This window comes from Aspergillus ruber, assembly GCF_000600275.1.
Source record: "Aspergillus ruber CBS 135680 unplaced genomic scaffold scaffold00010, whole genome shotgun sequence".
Taxonomy (NCBI): domain Eukaryota; kingdom Fungi; phylum Ascomycota; class Eurotiomycetes; order Eurotiales; family Aspergillaceae; genus Aspergillus; species Aspergillus ruber.
In genome coordinates, this window is record NW_024467306.1 from 258,375 (window position 1) to 279,429 (window position 21,055).

General features: G+C 41.6%; 7 protein-coding genes across 7 annotated transcripts; 3 read left to right on the forward strand and 4 right to left on the reverse strand.

The window, feature by feature from the left end:
• Positions 1 to 1,155: 1,155 nt before the first annotated feature.
• EURHEDRAFT_477230 (integrase zinc binding domain-containing protein) lies at positions 1,156 to 2,760 on the forward strand (the record flags this gene model as incomplete). The annotated part of the gene is made up of 5 exons (XM_040785436.1): positions 1,156 to 1,622; positions 1,680 to 1,802; positions 1,911 to 1,965; positions 2,063 to 2,202; positions 2,266 to 2,760. The coding sequence occupies 5 exons, from the start codon at positions 1,156 to 1,158 to the stop codon at positions 2,681 to 2,683; spliced, it is 1,203 nt and encodes a 400-aa protein (XP_040639576.1). The 3' UTR covers positions 2,684 to 2,760.
• A 321-nt stretch (positions 2,761 to 3,081) lies between these two features.
• On the forward strand, positions 3,082 to 3,421 carry EURHEDRAFT_411618 (uncharacterized protein). Its single transcript, XM_040781674.1, has one exon. The coding sequence runs from the start codon at positions 3,087 to 3,089 to the stop codon at positions 3,288 to 3,290; it is 204 nt and encodes a 67-aa protein (XP_040639577.1). The 5' UTR covers positions 3,082 to 3,086; the 3' UTR covers positions 3,291 to 3,421.
• On the reverse strand, positions 3,082 to 4,464 carry EURHEDRAFT_498810 (ER lumen protein retaining receptor). The gene is made up of 6 exons (XM_040785719.1): positions 4,189 to 4,464; positions 4,058 to 4,116; positions 3,940 to 4,006; positions 3,673 to 3,878; positions 3,372 to 3,622; positions 3,082 to 3,323 (listed from the first exon to the last, which is right to left on the reverse strand). The coding sequence occupies exons 1-6, from the start codon at positions 4,208 to 4,210 to the stop codon at positions 3,287 to 3,289; spliced, it is 642 nt and encodes a 213-aa protein (XP_040639578.1). The 5' UTR covers positions 4,211 to 4,464; the 3' UTR covers positions 3,082 to 3,286.
• A 114-nt stretch (positions 4,465 to 4,578) lies between these two features.
• Positions 4,579 to 6,401, reverse strand: EURHEDRAFT_411620 (uncharacterized protein). The gene is made up of 2 exons (XM_040781675.1): positions 6,354 to 6,401; positions 4,579 to 6,298 (listed from the first exon to the last, which is right to left on the reverse strand). Exons 1-2 carry the CDS (start codon positions 6,374 to 6,376, stop codon positions 4,687 to 4,689), a joined length of 1,635 nt encoding a protein of 544 aa, XP_040639579.1. The 5' UTR covers positions 6,377 to 6,401; the 3' UTR covers positions 4,579 to 4,686.
• A 241-nt stretch (positions 6,402 to 6,642) lies between these two features.
• EURHEDRAFT_402064 (U2 snRNP complex subunit CUS1) lies at positions 6,643 to 8,394 on the reverse strand (the record flags this gene model as incomplete). Its single annotated transcript, XM_040780124.1, has 2 exons — positions 6,643 to 8,283; positions 8,338 to 8,394. 2 exons carry the CDS (start codon positions 8,392 to 8,394, stop codon positions 6,643 to 6,645), a joined length of 1,698 nt encoding a protein of 565 aa, XP_040639580.1.
• A 134-nt stretch (positions 8,395 to 8,528) lies between these two features.
• EURHEDRAFT_411622 (mitochondrial 37S ribosomal protein mS33) lies at positions 8,529 to 9,358 on the reverse strand. The gene is made up of 4 exons (XM_040781676.1): positions 9,215 to 9,358; positions 8,932 to 9,140; positions 8,830 to 8,879; positions 8,529 to 8,744 (listed from the first exon to the last, which is right to left on the reverse strand). The coding sequence occupies exons 1-4, from the start codon at positions 9,251 to 9,253 to the stop codon at positions 8,716 to 8,718; spliced, it is 327 nt and encodes a 108-aa protein (XP_040639581.1). The 5' UTR covers positions 9,254 to 9,358; the 3' UTR covers positions 8,529 to 8,715.
• A 31-nt stretch (positions 9,359 to 9,389) lies between these two features.
• On the forward strand, positions 9,390 to 10,975 carry EURHEDRAFT_411624 (ribonuclease III). Its single transcript, XM_040781677.1, has one exon. The coding sequence runs from the start codon at positions 9,814 to 9,816 to the stop codon at positions 10,603 to 10,605; it is 792 nt and encodes a 263-aa protein (XP_040639582.1). The 5' UTR covers positions 9,390 to 9,813; the 3' UTR covers positions 10,606 to 10,975.
• Positions 10,976 to 21,055: the final 10,080 nt, after the last annotated feature.

Below are 21,055 nucleotides of genomic sequence, written 5' to 3' on the forward strand. Positions count from 1 at the left end.
TTAGCAACCAGCCATGGCTTTCCCTGACCTTGTCACTCTTTCAAAACAGCGTGCGACGCATCCAAGGTGAGTCTTAGGCTTCTGATAATACTAGATATGCTTCGGCACACATGGTAGCATATCACCAATACATTTTTCAATGTAGCAGGGCACAACACACATGCATGCAGCTCTCCATACTGCTAGTTATTCACATTCAGAAGTCTCAGGAGGCACAAGCAATTGAAATTCATGACCTTGGAATGCCATCTACAGGACACCATTGACACATTGAGAGTAGCCAAGAGCGATGGTTGGGTTCAAGAAGCAGTTGATAAACAAGACAGACTCGCAAGTGACAAAGAATGGTGTGGTAAGAAAGGAGAATAAGAAGAGATGGGACTAAGGGGACAAGGCAGTCCCCATTCAAAACAAGCTCTCTTAAGGCTCAGATATGGAATAGGAGCATGACGTTACCTCGTTTTTTTTTTTTTCTCGATGCGCAAATGCTTGTCAGGATTAGACGTCAGCTGGAGAATTTCCAGAAACTGTATTACAGTATAAGCGCTCTTGCCCCTTCTGGGGGTTCCGGTATGGACGACCTCGAGGAGCGAGCCCTATTATTGCGCTTGCTGCTTTGACCAATCCCGAGGGCTTTCCCATTCTTGCATGCACATACGATAATGGCGTGGGATGATTGGTTGGGATCCCTGCTCCTTTTCTAGTTTATTCCGTGTTATCCCTTTTTGTTTGTTTGTTCGAAAGCTAATCCTTGCCAGGACAAACTGTAGCTGTCTGGCTGCTTGCTACGCCTTGTTGTTCGCTTACCACTTGAGGACAATGTCGGGGTATCCCTGACCCAGGAGCAGCGAATGAATTTTCTGTGTCCCTATACCCTGGGAGGCGCAAGCGCCAGAAAGAAGAAGTTGTAGATGAAGAACCATGCACGTACTGGCTACATTACTAGGTAGACCGGCATGGTCTCATCGCAGGCATACTATCTTGGGCGCAATTTGTGCCTGTCATGTAGAGGCCTCACAACATGCAAGCCAACTATATGAAGCACCTAGGCCCTTCTCAATTTCTCTAAACATCCTTGATTGTCTCTCTACTTATACAATTTGATGCGCTTGCGGCAGACATCTTTCAAGTACGCAGAACACCGTGGAATACACAATGAGCAACTTTGGAAGACATGATAATGGTGGGCATGAAAGCTACCTCATTGATCAGCAAATTGCCCTCCCTCTTCCATATAGCCATTCTGAAAGTCATCCATTTGGTCCAGGCGGCTCATACCATTTGTCGCAGCCAGCCCTCCATTCCTACATGGCCCAGTTTGGCCCAACTTATGCTCAACAATCGATATCTCCTAGCATTCAGCACCTGGCTTCACACTATCCAACGGGGCCCTCATTTCCACCGACTCCGGACCAAGCAGGGCTACAACATCAATCCTCACAATGTATCAATCAGCCCCATTACCTCCAGTCAGCGGCGTATCTGCCTCTGCGAGAAGCACATAGCGAAACAGAAATCGAAAACCAAGAATCTAAAAATGAGAGAACAATGCTGTCAGAAGCAATTGTTCCTGCGCCAGAAGGTTTTCCAAATGCAGAAGAATTTGATCGTTTGATAAATGGGTAAGTACCTTAGGCTCATACAACAACTGATTATACTCACCAGAGAAAATGGTTCAGTTACATCCATGACCTTTCTGCCAAAAAAAGGGACAAGGCCCTTATACATGCCCAAAGGGCAGGACACATAAAAATGATATTGTCTGATCCCAAAAATACTGCAGTAGAAACTGCACAGTTCCGGTACGAATTCGCAGGCTATGATCATACTTGCCTTAAACCTGTGTGCTCCCTGCATTTCGGTACGAGACAAATAGCTCCTTGCTTACTTGCTAAATGAGAGTTGACTAGGTTTTGGGCCAAGAAAATGTTTGAACTTAGAACAACTGGAGTTGGATCCTCGAATGTTAGTATATTTTGAATTCTGAATTTCTTAAATAGATTTACATTGCTGGCTCTCAGACAACAGCAGATTTATTTTATACTAATCAGATGTTTTAAAGTGCATGAAGATGATTTGCCATGAAGGGAGGCCAGTGGCCGTTCGCGAAAAACTCTATAAGATACTTACAAAAGCACACCTGCAATGCAAACATGGCGGTAGAGACAAGACATCAGCCAAGGTTCGAACAAACTATTCATGGTAGGCAATGTTCCCAGCTTCAGAACGTGTCTGATCCACTTTCATATGCTGACTATGCTTTAGGGTACCGAAAGAGCTCATCTCACGTTTCGTGAAGATCTGTCCAACTTGTCAAGTTCGCCGTAGAGGGTTGCGCCCTAGGCCCTCTGGTTCTCAAAAACGCCCGAGTCACCGGTCCTCAAAAACAAAGAAATCCTCTTCCCCGCCCACTTCAAGGCGTGAGTCGGCACTCAATTCTCAAGCGCCGTCACAAGTATCACAAGCCGAATATCTTGGTCAGCTTGATGACAATCATGATTGGATGGACAGTCAACAAAATATTCATGAACGGCAAGGCATAAATCAGGGCTCAGTGGAGACGTTAAGCCACTTCCCAAATTCAATTTCGGCGACATTAGACCCATTTGGAGGTGAGATGGTGATGTCACCGTCCCAATTGAATTACAGTGTTGGATATGCATCCGGGATTCTGAAGTCTTGAAAGCTTCTTAGCATATTGCTTGTGTCATGTCATTTCTTTTTTTTTTTTTTTTTTTTTTCTTTGGGGGTTGTTCGGCCGGTGATCGAGCTGCCCCCCTTCCCCCTTTACATATTCCAACGACTTTATGATATAAAAGTAATTTAGGACAAAATTGATATAGTTGAAGCTTGTTAGATTTAGTTTTTGCCCCCAAATTAGACTGCGGCAAATCCGCAAATTTGCGGATGTGGATGGCGAAATAGCATCCGCGTCTGCGGATTTGCTGCAGTCTAGTCGAGAGTTTCGACCCATTTGCGAATTTTGGCGATATCTACCTGTAAGTTGACGCGGCAAATTCGCAAACGCGGATGCCATTTTGCCATCCGCATCTGCAAATTTGCGGATTTGCCGCAGTCTACCCCAAATGTACACAAGAGAAACGCATAATTTTATTTCTTCCCTGAAGGTACTACGCCACGAGACGAATTTGAACAAGCTAATTGAATTTCATATGGAGCAAATTATGACTTTCAAAAATGCGTGTCGAAAGATCGAGTCGACACTCCACGCTACTAAATTCCTCACAAACCGTACAGACCCTACCAGCACAGTAGTACCTTTGTTCTAAACAGGAAGCGAGAATTTTTTTCCTTTCATAACTCTGTATCTGTTTAGCAGTGATCGTAATATGTGGACCCGGATGACTTACTTCGTGTAGTAGATATAGAAGAAGTCCGAATACAGGAGCGTCTGGATTATACCTGCCACAACTGGATTGGGTTCAAAGTGGCTCTCTGCAAAGTAACGATATAGCCAATTAGGAATATAGAGGGCACGATACATGCCCAAAGCAAAGAGATAATGGGTAGTTATGGTGTCTGCTTCTCCAGTTCGTTGCAACATGAAAAGCTGCGGCAGAATAGCGACAGATTCAAGCCAGATGGAAAAGGTCCAGAGTATCTCAAAAAGGTGTCAATATGTATTGTATCATACAAGTTCGGAATACTGACCTCAGAGACCCTGTAGTTATGTGAAAAGAGCAGGGCAAACAAAGCGCTGAACCCGAGAAGATAATGAACTTTGAATGTATCGAGATTGGGGTCATGAGTTGGTTTGTAGTCGTTAAGCATGAGGTAAATGATGTATGCCGAAGAAGCTATGAACATGATCTTAAAGGTGGTATTGTAAAGCGATTGCGTGAAATTCCAAAATAGATCTAGCCGTTGCATTGTTCTGTTAGATCACTTCAAAAGACATATCTTTGAGTTCCGGCTTACCAAGGTAGCGAGTGATGAATACTATCAAATATAGCACTTGTGATTTGAATGACAATCCAGAGCAGCTCTATGTTTTGGTCAGTACCATGCGCAGAGATAGCAGCCAAACCATGCATACACTTGAAGTCTTCATCTTCTGTAAAAGGATGAAGATTGAAGAGAGATGGGAAAAATCAGCTAATCCATTTGGCATCCATTAGTATTTCACACTGAAACATATTGAAAAGAGTTACAGAGAACAAAACACACCTAATAGCCTGAAAATATTCATTGTGAATGGGCTGGGGGGTGTATAGTGTATAGGATCGAGGGATGAATGAAAACAGTTTTGGTGCAAAGAAATAGTTTTTCAAGGAATCTAAATAGGAATGTCTATGAAAACCAAGGGCTAGCGGCCACTGGCTACTATTGACGTCGTTGAATTAGCCTGGCCAGCGTGAGGCAGAATCGATGTCTGTTGCGAGATTGATGACACGAAGCCTCAAACTACGCGACAAGGTACGCCCCACATCACGCGTGGCTGCATCCGCATAGTTTACAAGCAGTTACATATTTCGGTTCCCCCCATAGAACTCTCTACATATAACATATAATATATAGTAAACTAAGAATAAAAGGAGAGGGAGATAGATTATTGGATGGGGACTATAAAATATAATCTCATTAGGCATTAAGGCTAATTAAATATATCAATCCTAGCTATGAGTGGCCTGCTGTACAGGACATTAGGAGTTGTGAGGAACATGCTCAAAATATTGTTCCAATCTGTAAACTTTCACCGCCAGTGATACGTTGCAGATGTCCCTCAGCAAGTTCACTTTTCAGAGTGCTAATGGAGCTTTCTCTGTCTAATCTATCCCAATCTTTCATACCGGTCCTCTTTGACGCCTGCTTTTGCGTGACTTGGTCGAACAATCTTGCCTTATCAGCGTTTAGGTGCAAGATGCGCTTTTCAACTGCAGGGTCAAAACATGATGGGAAAAGTTTACCCCCAGGTATGATTGGACACATGCCCGCAAGATGACTCGTTAACTTTTGATTGCGAGAATAGCCAGTATTGGTGGCACTGCTTTGTCGATGAAATGTATGCTCCGTGACCGGACCCGTGGATGTGAAATTGTTACCACGTGGGCCTGAAGGAGGACCTTGACCCTGTGCAACAGCAGCCATAGTTCCACGACGGGGCGGAGCCCCTGGCCAGATAGTATCTCTAACGTTTGATCCCCCACGAGGACGAGTTGGGGCGGCAAGCAAAGAAATATTCGGACTTCGATTTTGTGACACCAATGACTTGGATCCATAGGAAGGCCCTGATGGCGGTACTTGACCCATTGGGGTGCTATAGGCCTTCGGTTGAGTTGGAATAGTGCCAGTTGCATGTGCATGTGCATTATTCGTAAGATTAGAATCCATGTGCTGGTTGGTCGCAGGCCGCGACATATCACGATTTTCTCCTTGTCCTTTTGCTAACGGTGAATTGGACCGCTCTTCGTTCAAGAATCTATGATGTATCTCGTTATGACCTGAGGACCTATATCTTGTTGGGAATGTACGCTCATGGTTAGGAGATGAATGACCGGAATGCCTAGAAAAGCGTTCATTTGAAGAGTATTGTGTGATAGGTGATCGGGTCTCTGGGTCGAACGGGGTTGAGTTGGATTTATCAGTAGGTGACGAGGGACGCCTCGGATTTATAACCGAGGTCGGCGCAGTATAACGGGTAAACGACGCCTCTCTCAAAGGAGATGTCGACCGACGTTTTGGGGTTATTTCTTGTTGACGTTCACGGTGTCCTTGGAAAGGGCTTCGAGTGCGAAAATTTATTGAGGCACGTGAACTGTATTCTCGTAAAGCGCCGCGTTTTGGAGGCGAGTCGGCTCTCGAATATTTTTCACTGGTAAAACGTTCTCTTTTGGGGAATCTAAAGTCTTGACTGGGCGGCGACGCCTCCCGCGGCCGTAATGAAGTAGTCCGATCCCATGAAGTATCACGAGATCTACCATCGTTGAACGGAGACCTAGAGCGCCAGAACACGTGCCGTGGAGACCTTGGTCTTTCATCTCGTCGAGGTGATGGTCTTCTAGGAGGGGAACGCGTCCTCCGATAGGACGCCGGGCCGCCATCTCTACTGTAGAATGAAGGACTCCGAGAACGACGTCGCAAAGCCGGGGATCGGCTTCGGAAGCGGTCATAAGTTCGACTAGCCGATGGTACCCATGTATCAGCAACAAGGCGAGGAGAATGCGTCCGTGGAGGAGATCTGGCGTGCCGGATGTAGTTTCGTGGAGGAGAGCGGCGTGTTCTAATCGAGTTGATGGGACGATAACTTTCTCCCCCGCGACGATCATCAAATCTGGTGCTGTACATGTCATTAACCGCAACTAGAGCTTTTATATTGGACGGAAAAAAAATACCTTCTATTGCGATCCCAATCCATATTGAGCTGATGGCTACGAATATTGAAAGGAGTACGCAATTAGTTAACTGACCTACTACCGAAAGATTATTCAGCCTTAAAATTCCAGACCGCCTTAACAGAACCACCAAATCAGACGTATTATTATTCTCTTGCATTTTGCGCATACAACTTGTTTCCATACCATTGATTCCGTACTAAAAGCTGAAAGCAAAGTCCAGAAGGGGATAGATAGTAACGACAGAATAAACAGAGGGCGAAAACAGCGAGGGACGAATACCTAATTCTCAGTGCTTGACTCGTCTTTCCTCCTCTTTCCTAAGCCTTTTCCGACTTTCCTGCGCAATCATGTCACTTAGATCCTCTTGGAATTCCCAACCAGGGTGATGCCCTTGCTGTCTCTGGGATTCGTATAAACTCTGCAGGTCTTCTCTGCTTATTCCATCACTGGCCTGCAGTGAATCTGGATCCATGGACACATCGACGTCACCAGGTTTCTTACGCTTCCGGTTATGTTCCTCAGCTCCAAGCACAGGAAGATCATCCGAGGCGACGTTCAAGTTGTATACTTTGTCGCCCCCAAAAAATCCCTGTACGTGAGTTTGTCTCTCTGGAATAACCTGGAAAGCACTTCTCGGTTGCGTAGATTCTTCTGTTCGCGTTCCACGGTGATGTTTACGCACGTCAAACTCACCAGTTGCATTCTCGGTTCCTGAAAACTCGGATGGGACAACTGAGGCCACACCGCCCGGTGTTTCAAGTCCACTAGGTGTTTGTAATCCGGTATCCATGAGCTGTTCTGCAGTCTCGTCCTCACTTTCTTCTTCGTCGTCATCGTCTTCCTGTTCTTCATCTTCGCTCGCCTCGTCTGATTCTTCTGGTGCCTGTAGTTCGCCCCACAATTCTCTCTCGACAGGTTCACCTTGCTGCATATTTTGCTGGGGTTGAAGAACACCAAATATGTCGCCACCATAAAGAGGCCTGTTATGCTCATCGACTGGGGGTTTTCCATATCCTCCAGGGTGGTAACCCCACATAGCGCCAGGAGGTGGTGGAGCATTAAGGCCTGGAATTTTGAGGGCAGGATATGATGGCGGTGGTCCATATCGCTGTTGGTTGATTAACCAGGGGGGCGGGGCACCTGGTGGCATGTTGAGTGCCTCTTTCAATTCCTGACTCAGTTCACCTGGGCGCAAGTGTCTAAGGTTTGTTTCGTATTCTTTGCCTTCATAGTAGACTTCACCATAGCGAGTGAGTTCGGGCTTTGTCTGAAATCGGAAGAAAGCTTCATATAACTTTTGATAATCGATATCCAACCTTCCAATCTTGGGCTGTACTCTTTCCCTTGTTTTTTGCTTCAGAGTCGATTGTTCTTGTTTTTCTAAAGCGGCGTCGCGCATCTCTGAAATTCCTGTCTCCTGAATGAACTTGGGCAGCGAAAATGGCGGCTTCTCAACTCCCCTTTTTGATGAAAGATATTCGCGTTTCAAGGACCAGTGAGAAGGCACGGGAACGACATTCCGATGAGCCTTTATGTGAACGAGAAGGCGGGGGTCGGGAGCTGATGTATCTGTCCATTCGACTATCTCTGGTTTTCGAACCATTGCCTTTAACTCAGCTACTGAGAGCTTATTCATTTCTTTGCGCTTCCTCTTTGACAACTTTGGCTCGCCCTCATCTTCGTCCGGTATCTCATTGTCATCATCGAAATATACCTCAGGTTTTTCGTGTTCCTTGGCAGGCAATGTGTCGCTTTCGGCTTCGTCAAACCTATGGGCGATACCTTGATAAATCTGCCACAAAGGATCACCAAGATCGGGCGATAATGTTGACTCGCGCAAGGTACTGCTATCATCAATGCTCACTGCTGATGATTTCTCTTCCGGCTGAGCTCCAGTAGCAAGTGAGTCTTGATTTTCATGTGTAGTCTAGAAAAGTTAGCTTTCTCAACTTGTTGTAAAGATAATCGCGCATAAACTTACATCATTTTTTTGAGCCTTCTTCTTCGCTCGCCTTAGTTGGTTCTTGCTTAGCTTCATTGTAATTGATATTTTCTTTGCTAGCCCAGGATGTGCAGTGGAAATAATGCTCAAACTTCGTTAATATTGACACAGGTGGAGATAAGAAGTCACCGCTTTATCACGTGATATAGGTATTAAGGTACTCTCCACTCCGGGGGTATTCAACGGGGTATTGGACACGTGATTAAGCGCACGTCCCATATCCAGTATTAAATAGCAAGTACTAGTTATTCTACGGAGTATTCTGCATTGCATAGTTATCTCGAGTTACTAAATTTTGGAGATCATAGCTAAGCCAGACTTTATAGATGCAGTTGAAAGAGATATATGGGAGACATGCTACTTCTTCTTCTTTGCTGTTCGGGACTCTATATGCACAGGTTAGTATGTATTAGGGCTAGCGCCAAAGAAAGGAAAAGACGTGTATATGTATTATGCAGTAATAAGACTTACCTGCCGCCGTTCTCTTTTTCTTTGGTCTGCCTTTTCCTCGAGATTTCGCACTGGAGAGTACAATGAGCATTGAGGATAATGAGGCTATGGAGGAGAGCATACATCTGAATGGCTTCTTCTCTATCGTCCTCGGCCTCATCAAATATGGTTAAACCAAGTGGCCGATACGTATCCTGCAGATCTCGAAAAGAGACCGTCTTCCTGGGATACCATGCTGCAAGTGCCGGTCCTCGCAATCTTTGCCTCAGGATCTTGTTTCCTAAGCGAAGTCTCTCGGGATTAAAACTCTGGGAAAATATGCGACATTGTGTCTAATAATAGTTAGAGGCATTTCTACGACAAAAAAAGGGGGAAGCAGGAAAACTGAGATACTGGTCCAGCATACCTTAACAAGATCTAATATTCGATGACGCGGTATTTGCATGATTGGATGCTAGTGTATAAGACCATGGAGCGAAAAGGGAAGAGTACGGAGCAGATATGGAAATAGATCACGTGATTGATTTCGTGAAAATCTTTTTTTTTTTTTTTTTGCACAGTAATGACAACTTTATTACTATGTGCACTGTCTGCCTCATGGATATCAAAAGAAAATCAATCTTTTCGCCGCCTACAAGCAGCCAAGAAAAAAAGATCAAGGTAAAAGAAAGAAAAAAAGAATGATGAGGCAATTTTGAATATCATACTGCCCAACATTTCCTGCGCACTCACTAACTTTTAAATGTCAAGACCTCTCATCAAAAAATTGGATCTGATGTTCTATTAGATCATTTTCCATTTGGAAATAATGATACACGGTTCCCCTTCAACACATTGGAAAAGCTACTCGGGGAAATTATAGACAGTCCCCATTCCACACAGAATCATAACTCTGCAGCCGGTTCGGGGGTAGTGAAAGCTGCTGCTGAACTGGCTAAGGCACTCAAAATTGCAAGAACTTCTCCAAATGCATCTGCACATGCAGTTGACTACGATATTGACTATATGCACCGGGAACGTGATGCATCTGACATCTTGGAAGGCGAAAACGGCTTACCAGTCTTGCCGCTCATTTTAGATGAGGGCCTTCAAAAGGCCGTCTTCACACACCCTGGCTTGAACAACAACAACAATACGACCTACGACAGACTTGAGATTCTTGGAGATGCATACATTGAATTGATTGCTACCAAGTTAGTATGGGACAAGTTTCAGGATATCCCATCTGGTCGCATTTCACAAATCAGGGAACTCTTGGTGAAGAATGAAACTCTTTCTGAATATGCAACAAGATACGGGTTTGATCGCAGAGCCTCTGTGCCCCAGGGCTATCTAAATCAGCCGAAACGATGGACCAAGACTAAAGGCGATATTTTCGAGGCTTATGTGGCTGCTGTCATACTGTCTAACCAGGAAGGGGGTTTCAAACTGGTTGAATCATGGTTGACGAAGTTATGGTTACCAAAGCTTACGGAACTCGGAATTCAAAAATCGGTCCTGCAAGCGAAAGAGGCCCTTTCAAAGAAGGTCATGGCTAAAGGAGTCAAGCTCGAATATATTGATGAACTTCCACCGGTCACGTCAAAAGGAGGTATGCAAACCTTTTTTATCGGCGTGTATTTTACTGGTTGGGGATGGAATAGAAAGCATCTAGGTTCCGGTCAAGGCCGTAACAAAGCAATAGCTGGGGATGAGGCAGCAAAACAGGCGTTACGAAGCAATCCGTTGATTGACGAAATCGCTGAGAAAAAGAGGCTTATCGGGACAGAAATGAAGACAAAAAGCAGGATCGACTGAAGTTCGATGTATCGGTGCTGGTTATCACTACAATCTGGTTTAAGAAGAAGTGGAAGAAGAAAATTTAATTGTTATAGGAAACATTTGAGCCGGCCGGCGCGAATTCGGCTGCGAAGGGTATTGCAATATATCTGGCCGACCAGATACATATATAGTCTAGACAATAGGGCGAGGCTGTGGTTTTGGGCGTATTAAAGGCTCTAGTATAACTCTGGTTCATTGGGGGTGAGTCTAATCCCCCAGTTACCTGGCCTATCAAATTAAGGTGTACTTTTTTATATGCGTCTCTTTTATCTGATTAATTGGATTGGGTCAAGAGCTCATTATACAGTATATGTTAAGAAATATATAAATGTATAGAGTACTGGAGAAACAAGGAATTCTTGTGACTCTCAAAAGGTATAGAAATGGGTGTAAAGTTGCAACTCGGATTCTGCAGCTCCATCCTACCTTAAATTGCATTCAAGTTAACTAGGAGACTTGGATTACAATCATAGCTTTTTATTTTATTTTTTTCCTTATACACAATTACATATATTCTGACTGGCTGGCTGAGTTGGTGTCAGGTCATGTGATCAATATCTGCGATGTAACGAGAATTAATAGTTGGCCAATAATCTCTTCAGGAGGTGCCACTATAGCTAATAGCCATATGTTACTAGGGTTGGCCAGGCACTTGTTCTATTATTATCAGTATAGTTAGACAGTCAATATCATCTTGTTGTATTGAAATTCTCTTATTCCTATAACCCCATGTAGCCAGATTATCAATTCCCTCACTCCTTTGAGTTATCCACTTCATGATGCACTTTCCCACTATGTTTCCAGGCTCAATTTATTGCCAGACTATAAAATCTTTACATCCCGCAACATCTTGGTGCCAGGAACTCTTGTACACACTATTTTATCCCTTCAACCTGCAGACTTATGTTATAAATACTATTAGAATTCCCAAGTGCATGTTAAATTATTCATTATCGCAAACTCAGTTTTGTAATTTATAGAAATATATATGAGTTTCTTTACTTATTAGGATTTTCTTATTTTATTACGGAAACAGGAGTTTCTAGGAAGAATTAATACAAAATATAAATTATATTAAAACTTTTTAATAAAACTTTAATATCACGATGGTAAAAGAGTTGATGATCCAAAATTTATTTGCAAATTACCGTAAAGATAAATTACTACAATCACTAGGATAAAAACAGATCAGAACTGTTACTTAAAAATCATATCTAAAATTAAGTTTATAGACGAGGTAAATACTGCATGTAATTTTTTTTTTTAAAAAAAATTTTTTTACTTAAAAGATCATTATCAATATAAACATAAACTACTTCATAAGAAGGCATTATTAGAGCCTAAGATCTTAAAGGATTGGTTAATCGAATATTATAGTCTTAAATGAAGTTAGTATGAAAGTCTAATTTAAAAGAGTCATTATCCTAAGAGTTAAACGTGTGAATATGGTGAAATTAGGTATAAGCTGATGTATAATATTTAACGTATTCCATGAGCGAGCGGCGCATCGCTATATTCCTTATTAATAGCCTCAATATCTAAATCGCAAAATATCCACAAAGCCTAACGTTTACCATATAGAATATCGTGGTATCAAAATATACAGAGCAAACTACCAACAACTCCATCCCTACTTGGACTACTACCACGATTTAAAATCTCTGTCACCTGTTTCCATCACTTCCTTGTCTGTTGGACCCTATAGAAATGATTTCCTTCAGTAATAGAATCAGTTTTTTTTTATTTATTTTTTTTATTAATTAATGTTAACAAGCCATTTAAAGTCGACAAACTATTCAGAATTCCTGTTATTATCTATGTATAATTGTTTGAAGTTGCTACAGTATTTTTCAACACTGAATAGTATTTGGTGATAAAGGTAAAATTAGAAAAATAAATGATCATACATTTAATTTCTTGATGGTTATAAAGTATCCAAGAGCCTGATGATTATAATATATTAATTCATTATAATTCCTCCATAGAGAAACTAAGTCTATCATCTTTAAGTAGCATTTCAGTACTAATGATAATATTATTATTTAATCAAATTTATTGTTCATACCGAGCCTTAGAGCTATGACAGACCACGATTCATGGACTTGACGAGGCCAGCAGCTATTTTGTAGTCTCTTGTTCCTATAAGTTCCTGAGGTAGGGCTACCCTGGTGTTGGCTAAGAATTGTAGCAGTGCCCTAGTTGCCTTGGACTCCCTTAGGAATCGTCCTTGTGAATATCCTTCTGCAGTAGTGGGTCCCATCCTATCTGTCTCCAGGTCCTTATAGAGCAGACTTCGCTGGTGTCGCCATTGCCTGCACTCAAAGGAAACATGGTGTAATGTCTCTTTAAAAGAATCACATCCTTGGCAGGTTACATTTTTGAGTCTGAATCTGATGTAAAAATGTTCCAATGGCTACATGTCTGGACTTCAGTTGAAAGTAACGGCTTGCCAGGTGTCTCGGAGTCACTGCGACCAAGGGGTCGAGCCGCCAGTTTTTGACTGAGTTTCCTGGCAAACCACCTCTATTTCTGTGCTGTAATGATCTCCGTCTATGCTCTACAGGCAAAGGCAAGAGAGATCTCTTTTGGGCCCCTTCCTAGAGGCTTATCGGCCGCTTGCTTTGCTGCTTGATCGGCACTCTCATTTCCTTCTACTCCTGCGTGTCCCGGAACCCGCCGGATAGTGGGTTGGTGACACTTGAGTATGTAGTCTCTTGGTCATAGCATGTGCTTGGATTGCTAATGCTTGACCTGGCCCTGGCTGGGTGTGCCGCAACCTTGCAATGGCGGCTTGGGAGTCTAGCAAGATAGTGGCTGGTCGTTGGTCTTCTGCTTTCCTTGCCATCTGGAGTACTCGAACAATCCCAAGAAGCTGACATCATATTTCTTGCCCAGTGGAAATCCTCGGGTCTTCAAGCCCCTCCTGGCTCTTGCCTGCCGTTTTCTAATCTTGAGCCGTCTGACTAGGTTGCTATTCTAGGAAAGAGAGATTGCGCGGCTGCTAGGGCTTTTGGACCTGGTAGCACTTCTATTCGGTCTGGGAACTAACTATTGGTTGTCTGTATCGTGCTTTCAAAGCCCTCGAATGGGTCTGCTGGTAGGATGTTTGCTAACTGTTGAGCTAAGTGTTGTCCCAGGGACCATGGGCCTCGGTTGCTGTTCTCCGTCCATTTCCGGTACCCTGGGTCTGCTCCCTAGGCTGGGCATGCTGGTCCCCTTCTCGGAAGCTCACTTGGGAGGGTCTTCGCTGGGTGATCTCCTGGTAGACCAAGCAGCCGGGTGGTATAACTCAATTTTCGGGCCTCCAGCAGGGCTTCTGCCGGTGCCAGGCTTAAAGTACTCTAATTAATATACCTATATATTCTGTGATATTACTCTCTCCCCCTTTACATAAATGGCCTCCCTCAGCCATTGGATATTTACCAGGTAGTCATCATTTAAGTGGCCATTAAGAAACTTCTCGGCTGCAGTCACTCTAGTAATTAATGAGAAGAACCTGATGCCTTTAGATTTTTTCATATAGAAATCTGGGGCTTTACTAGGTTATTCTTGGAATCCTGAGCCTGATACCAGTTTAAATTAGACTTCGCCGTGACCCGCCGCCCGATCCTCATAAAATTTCCACATTTTACCTGATTTGTATGCATGAAAAGCATAAAAATGATTATTTATCTTAATATAGTACCGTTTGTCTTGTTTGATTATTTGCGGGTGAGAGTGAGATCCAGTATAGATTTTTATTATAGCTTGTCTAGTTAACTCAACTATAAGGCAATGATCTTCTCTACTTCTTGCTTATCCTAGATATCAATAATAGGTTTAGTGAATTAATGCAAAATGCATCACCCTCTTATATAAGGATTGAGGAGTCGGCTCACTGATGGCCCAAGCTTCTTAAAGAATTCTATACCTCGGTTCTTTATTAAATCATTCTCATTTTATCTAATATTCAGATCTATCTCTCAAAAGTGTGTGATTTATAGTATTAATACACACATATATCCAAGCTATATTATCTCCTGTACTCAGTTCTCTGTCTTTGCAATTGATAGAGCCTCTACTAAGTATATATATATATCTCCGCTATTTATGGCAAGGAGAGACCTCTATAGATTCCCCGTAAAATAAGTAAAATATTATGATAAGAATCCTTTTTAATTGGCTATTCTAATGGTAACCTATAAATGTATGTAGGTATATTGTATTTTTTATTTATCTGTCCGTAGATAGCCTACTATCAATAGATTAAATTTCACTCTTAGTACGTTGCACATTTCCCTCCAAACCTACTAAAATTCTAAGATAAATCATTGACCCCTCACTCTATTCAGCTATTATATCCCTTGACCAGACAATTAATTCTATCTTAGTGAAATAGTGTTTATAATAAAAAACAAAGTCAGTTCAATTATTATCAATAGCATGTAACGTACACCACGGGCGAGCGGCGCGTTTTCCCCGCAACTATCAAATATTCGACCTAATAATTGAACATGTAGTTATTTTTACTAGGGTAACTGCGTATGATATGTCAAATAGTCCACAGCTACTACAGCGTGGTGGAGCTTGCTGGCGTGGCCGTTGACTATCTGCTTCAAATTGTGCTTCAACCACTATATCAAGCTATTGAACAGCTTCTGACTTTCTTGTATAGATATCATAGTATCTTGACCTAGATTACCATGCTTGCGTGTTTCATCATCTTCCACCAGATTCTCTGCTCGTAGAGCCTTGATTCCTTGGTTAAGAGGTAGAATTCATCATATTCATTGCCATCTGCGCAGATTTCTCAAGATGCTGAAGGTGAGATATTAGGGCTGCCCGACAGCCATCTTTCCTTATTAAGACTTCTCTGTAGACCGTGGATCTTATGATTAAGTTGGCGAGTATGTTGAGGGGTCTAAATGCAGATGATATTGCCCCTTCAATCAGAAGTGGTGGTGTTGGCGCACGCAGTTGGAAGGTTATTTCTGAAAGAACACTTTCCTTTATCTAATGGTTTTTGACCCCTGCTCCAGCAAAGCCACCATAGATATTCTCTTCGGTAAAGACCTCGCGTGCAAATGGATAGAGAGATAAAAAACCATCTTGTCAATATGGCTATTGTCAGCGATCATCATTCCCTCAACTAGCTTCCCATATGCACGTTTTAATGGCCGAAAACACCAGAATCTAGTCATTGAAGATGAGTTGAGATGGCATACAGAGACAGATGATTGCATGCTACTTGCAGAATCCATATAAAACTCTGCAGTTAAATGGCTACTATGGCCAATCAAGTATAGGTAGCCGCTTTGAACCAACTGATAGTGTTTGGAATATGGCTCAAACACTTTAAGCCTATTATATCAGTAGTCCAGCCATTTTGACTTGTGGCTAGCCTCCAATCTTGAGGGAGGGCTAATTTTTAATACCAAGAAGCTTGATGCTTGATGCTCCTTCCCTTTAAGGATAACCAACAGAGGAATTGAACATTCATTTGACCCTATACATTCAATGATTGTGACCCATTCGCGGTTCCCTGGGATGGCCGTACGTGGTCTCTCAGCGCTCAACTGCAATTAATAACCTTAAGAGGTTTTACAGAGACCCATTGCAAAGCCAGTCTCATCAAAATTCCAGATATCAACTTCATGGATACTATGTTCTTGAATCGCCTCTAATATCACCTAAACCATTGTTTGATAATCTTTGGATTTTCCTGTTTCGCCCGCTGGTATGGTATTCGGCGATTAAACCGTGTGCGCAGTTGTGGATAGCGTCTAACAAAGTAAATGCCCACTTGACTCCTATTTTTGGAATAGTGAAGTATAATAAAATATTCGATTAACCAATCGAATATTTTGTCGCGGGGAAAGCGCGCTGTTCGCTCGTGGATTACGTTATAGCATTTGCCGTTTGCTTGCGATATCTTATTTTTAAGATAAATAGGTTAAAATAAATGATAGGCTAAGATTTTTAGGGATATTGATAACTAATAAAGTTAGGGCTTACTCTCAAAACCAGCATTTACTTTAGAACCAAAAAGATTAATTTTTTTTAAATAAATACTAACATAGCCCCTCTATTATTATAGAAAAAATATAAGAAAAGGAAGCCTATCGACTTAATTAAATACCAAGTTATTGTTAAATTCCTCCTGCTTTATATGCGTCTCTATTTTTTGAACCATATTAAGCTTTCCCCAATACAAGAAACTAAATCAAAATTATAAATAATGCAAATGATTGAAAAAACGAAGGCAGCTTCTAATCTAAAGAGAAACTGGATAGAATGCTCATGATACTCAAAACCATACTATCTAAGAGGATGCTGCAGCCCTTATTTACATCAGAATAATCTGTGATATATCCTCTTTAACACCCTTCCTTTAATTTACAGATTTAAGCAACAGAAACGCAATCTAAGATTATAGAAGTATAAGAACCTTGGCCATCTATAAGCATATAAAAAACAATTAGCATAAAGAATTCACATATAGAATAAATGAGAAACAAAAAAAACTCAACAGGTAGATTTTGGGTAATTATTCGAGTAATAGTACAGGAAGTGGTCCTCTCCAAATACGATTACAGAGAAAAATCATATAGCAGCATGTATAACCTTATTATAGAGTAAAGGGCCCCCAGGGAACCACCCCTCTGCCTCTAAAACTGCATTAACACGGTTCTCCGTAGATCTTACTAACCCACCAGAAAATTCCTGTCCTAAACTTGATTACTCTCGTCGCTAGCTATCTGGGTAGAACCCATGAGTTGAATGTCTCATTATCCTAGCTGAGGCCCTGACAACTAGAGTGTGTTTCACTAGCAGCTCCATGCTTACTATATGTACTCCATTCTTTACCTGCTGAGGCATTTTGTTGATGGCCATCAGCCTTGTTTCTTTTTCTTTGGCTATATTTTTTATCTTCAAGTGGTTGTTATCTTGATGAGTCCAATGTTTTAAGTCCTTATATAGAGGTAATAGATACTGGCCACTTAAATCTTGTATGAAACTATGGAATAGTAATTGCGTATCCAAAAACGCATGTTATGTGATAGCATGGTCATGATGGCTAAGACTTGTTGATTATTACAGCGCTACCTTCCTCATGTTGATTATTCTCGTCGATAACTATCTAGGTAGAACCCATAAGAAGGATGTTCCATTATTCCTAGACGAGCGCCATGGGCCCGTAATATAGACTAATTCAAATTGAAGCCCAGCAGTGTCAGGGTATGTATAGTTCTAAGACAAGTCTACGTAATTTGCCGCAACCATGAAAATATATATAATCGCCCAAACATTACCTTTCCACGTAAATCAACCACACATCAATATTTTTACTAGATAATCGGATATGCTATAGATAAGTAGCATATAAATGATAAAATAAAAATCATATTAATAATGTGTATACCACCCCTTTGCCTCTAAAACTGCATTAACACGGTTCTCCATAGACATTACTAACCCATCAAAAAAAGTCCTGTCCTAAACTCTCCCATGCATTCTCCATGGCCTTGTAAAATCGCTCTTTCAATTGTTCTTTGGTCCCATTAAATGATTCAAGGTCTGGATAGAGCATATATATACTCTTTCAGCTTGGCCCAGGCATGTTCAGTATGGTTCAAATCAGGTGGGTAGGGTGGCCAGTCAATTGAGGAATACCATGTTCATCAACTCAACTCTTAAAAATATTGGTTGTATGTATGGGAGCATTATCTTGCATAAATTCCATACCAGACTTTCCATATAGCAGGTAGGTATTCTTCAATAAGTTTCAAATAAGACTGAAGAATACCCTCTTCGAGCAGATTCCTCATCCCAATTCATTCGATAGATTCGTAGTTTTAGCTGTTTCCTCAGTTAATTGAGGTCATTTTTGTGCTCTCCAGTGGTCATACCCAGATTCTTTGAACATGCATGCAGCAGTGCGTGTAGAAATGGGCATCCCAAGTAACTTGCAGATATCTTCAGTTTTGATAAAGGGATCCCGCTTTATTTGTAAAAGAATATATCGCTTATCAGCATCAGAAAGGATCTCTGGCCGTCCAATGCGAGGAGAGCAAGTGCCAGTGGTGGAGAATTGATATGTTGCAAATGGGTAGGGTTTGAATCGATGTATATGGTAAATTCATTTTGCGCCAAATATCGGCCTTTTTTGGCCTGCAAGAAATCGGCCAACTATAATTCCCCGTTGGAAAGGTTCTAATTCCTTTCTACTAGTCTTATTAGAATTAGTCGACTGCAAAGGGGTGCGAGGATGGTGTAGGTGGTTGAAAAGATGATGGACAATATCTGGTCGCGCGTCGCGCGACGGGGAATTACGTAGAATTTTGTCATGTGACTGTAAATGAGAGCCATGTGACTCAAAGTATTTCCAGGCCTGAAGGCCTAACCCATATTGCAAGATTTTATATTACCCTTTAAATGTTGCAGTGCTAGGTTTGCTTCACTTTGAAGACCAGCAGCATAACATTAGACTATAGTTATATGAATTGTATCACCTTTGATAGTATCACACTTCCTTTTCCTTATCAGTTGACTGCTATATATAATCAACTCTCATGCTATAACGTATAAGGCATGAATTAAGTATAAGGCCACATATATTTTACTAATAAGTGTAATATAATTTATCACTGAATTGCGCGGCGGCGGCGAGCAACTCCAAATTGACCACTCAATATAGCACATCTTTTATCCTCTCCAGATATATTAAATCCAGCTAAATATATGTCCATGCCATCTTTTTTATCCTTTTTCTAATGCCTATTTGATAGGCGAAACTGATCGATTTCTTGCTATAAAAGGATAGAGGATTCTGCATTGTAATCTCTGTACCTCTGGTAACTTTTTCAAGGATCTGCTCCAGCCGCTGGGGATAAAGATTGTTTTTAAGACCTTGAATCTGTTTTTTCTACTGACCCAGCTGATAAAGATCGGCTAGTGTTGGTGTTTTCATCTTGTTATGGAGCTCTGCAAGCATTCTTTCTAGCCATAGTGGATGAGATGAATGAGGTGTATGATGGAATTATTCTCCTTCCATACAGAAATGATCAAAATTAGCAGTGGCATCATGGCTGCTGCTAATTTAATTAAGAATCAAAAGGCGATATCTGCCAGCAGATCCAGAGGCATTGATAGCCGTATAATGCTACGTGAATTGATGCTACATGTATAAAATAAATATATATATCTTTAGGATTAGAACTCCCTGGTCAATTTAGAACTATAGCTCCCTCCCTTATCTTCTTGATCAATTTATTACTTGAATATTCCTACAACACAAATCCAAGTGATTCTATAGCGTGGCTATAGATCGTGAAGCTGCTCGCGTGCAGTAAGGGGCCAGTAATATTTTAATAAGATTGATTACTTCTACAAAGATTCTGTCCAAATTATTCTGAAGGGCCATGACTATAATCAAACATCTTTAACTACCATGTAAGGTCATTTAGGCCTACGGATGAATTAGCAACTTATTAGTAATATCTTTGTAGATCTTATTGGATTCTAATTGAATTCTGCTTCATTATTTGCATCATTTAATGTAGATAAAAGAGAGAATATATTTATTAACACTAATATAATGTTATACGATTAATATTGGACAGCACAAAATAGTGGTCAATTGCTTCCTTCCAATAGTAGGCTGCTGTTGTGATCTAATTAGGCAAAACATAAGACATCGTTGAACTAGCAGTATTGATTAGAGTAGAATCTCTAAGAAAAAAAGTTTACCTAAAAATTGTATGTCCAATGGTTCCACGGCCACTACAGCGTGATGGAGCTCGCTGGCGCGGCCTAGGTGTAGAATCGCCAATATCCTCATTAAGCTGCAAACCAAGCTGCTGAGTTCGATTTTCCCCTCCCTGTACTGATAAAAGTAAATCATTCCCTAGACTAGCATGTTTCCTTGCCTTCTTTCTAGTCTTCCGCTCATTCTCGGCCTCTAAAGTCTTTTTTTGCTCATGAAAGAGAACATTCATACTCATTGGCATCTGTGAAGTCTTCTCAAGATGATAGATGAGACATTGGACTGCTGGAAAGCTTGCGATTTCTTGAATTAAGGTTTCTTTGCAAGCTGTGGATCTTGTAATCAAGCTTGGCGAGGATTCTGAGGTGTTTGAAAAGCAGATGATATTGAACCTTCAACAAGTGGTGGTGTTGGTGTACGAAGTTGAAAAGTAATCTTTTCAAGGACCTGGTCTTGATCAAGCGGCTTAAGACCAGCTCCCGCAAAGCCGCTGCTGATATTCTGTTGATTAAAGACCTTTTCTCGTGCAGAAGGATATAGATCCAGGAAATCCTCCCTGTCAATGTGGTTATTTCCAGCAACCATCAATGTCACAGGCTCGGAATAGTAGATATAGTTCTTGGACAAAAGTCTACGTAATTTTCCGCAGCCACGAAAAAATATATAATCACCAAGACATTT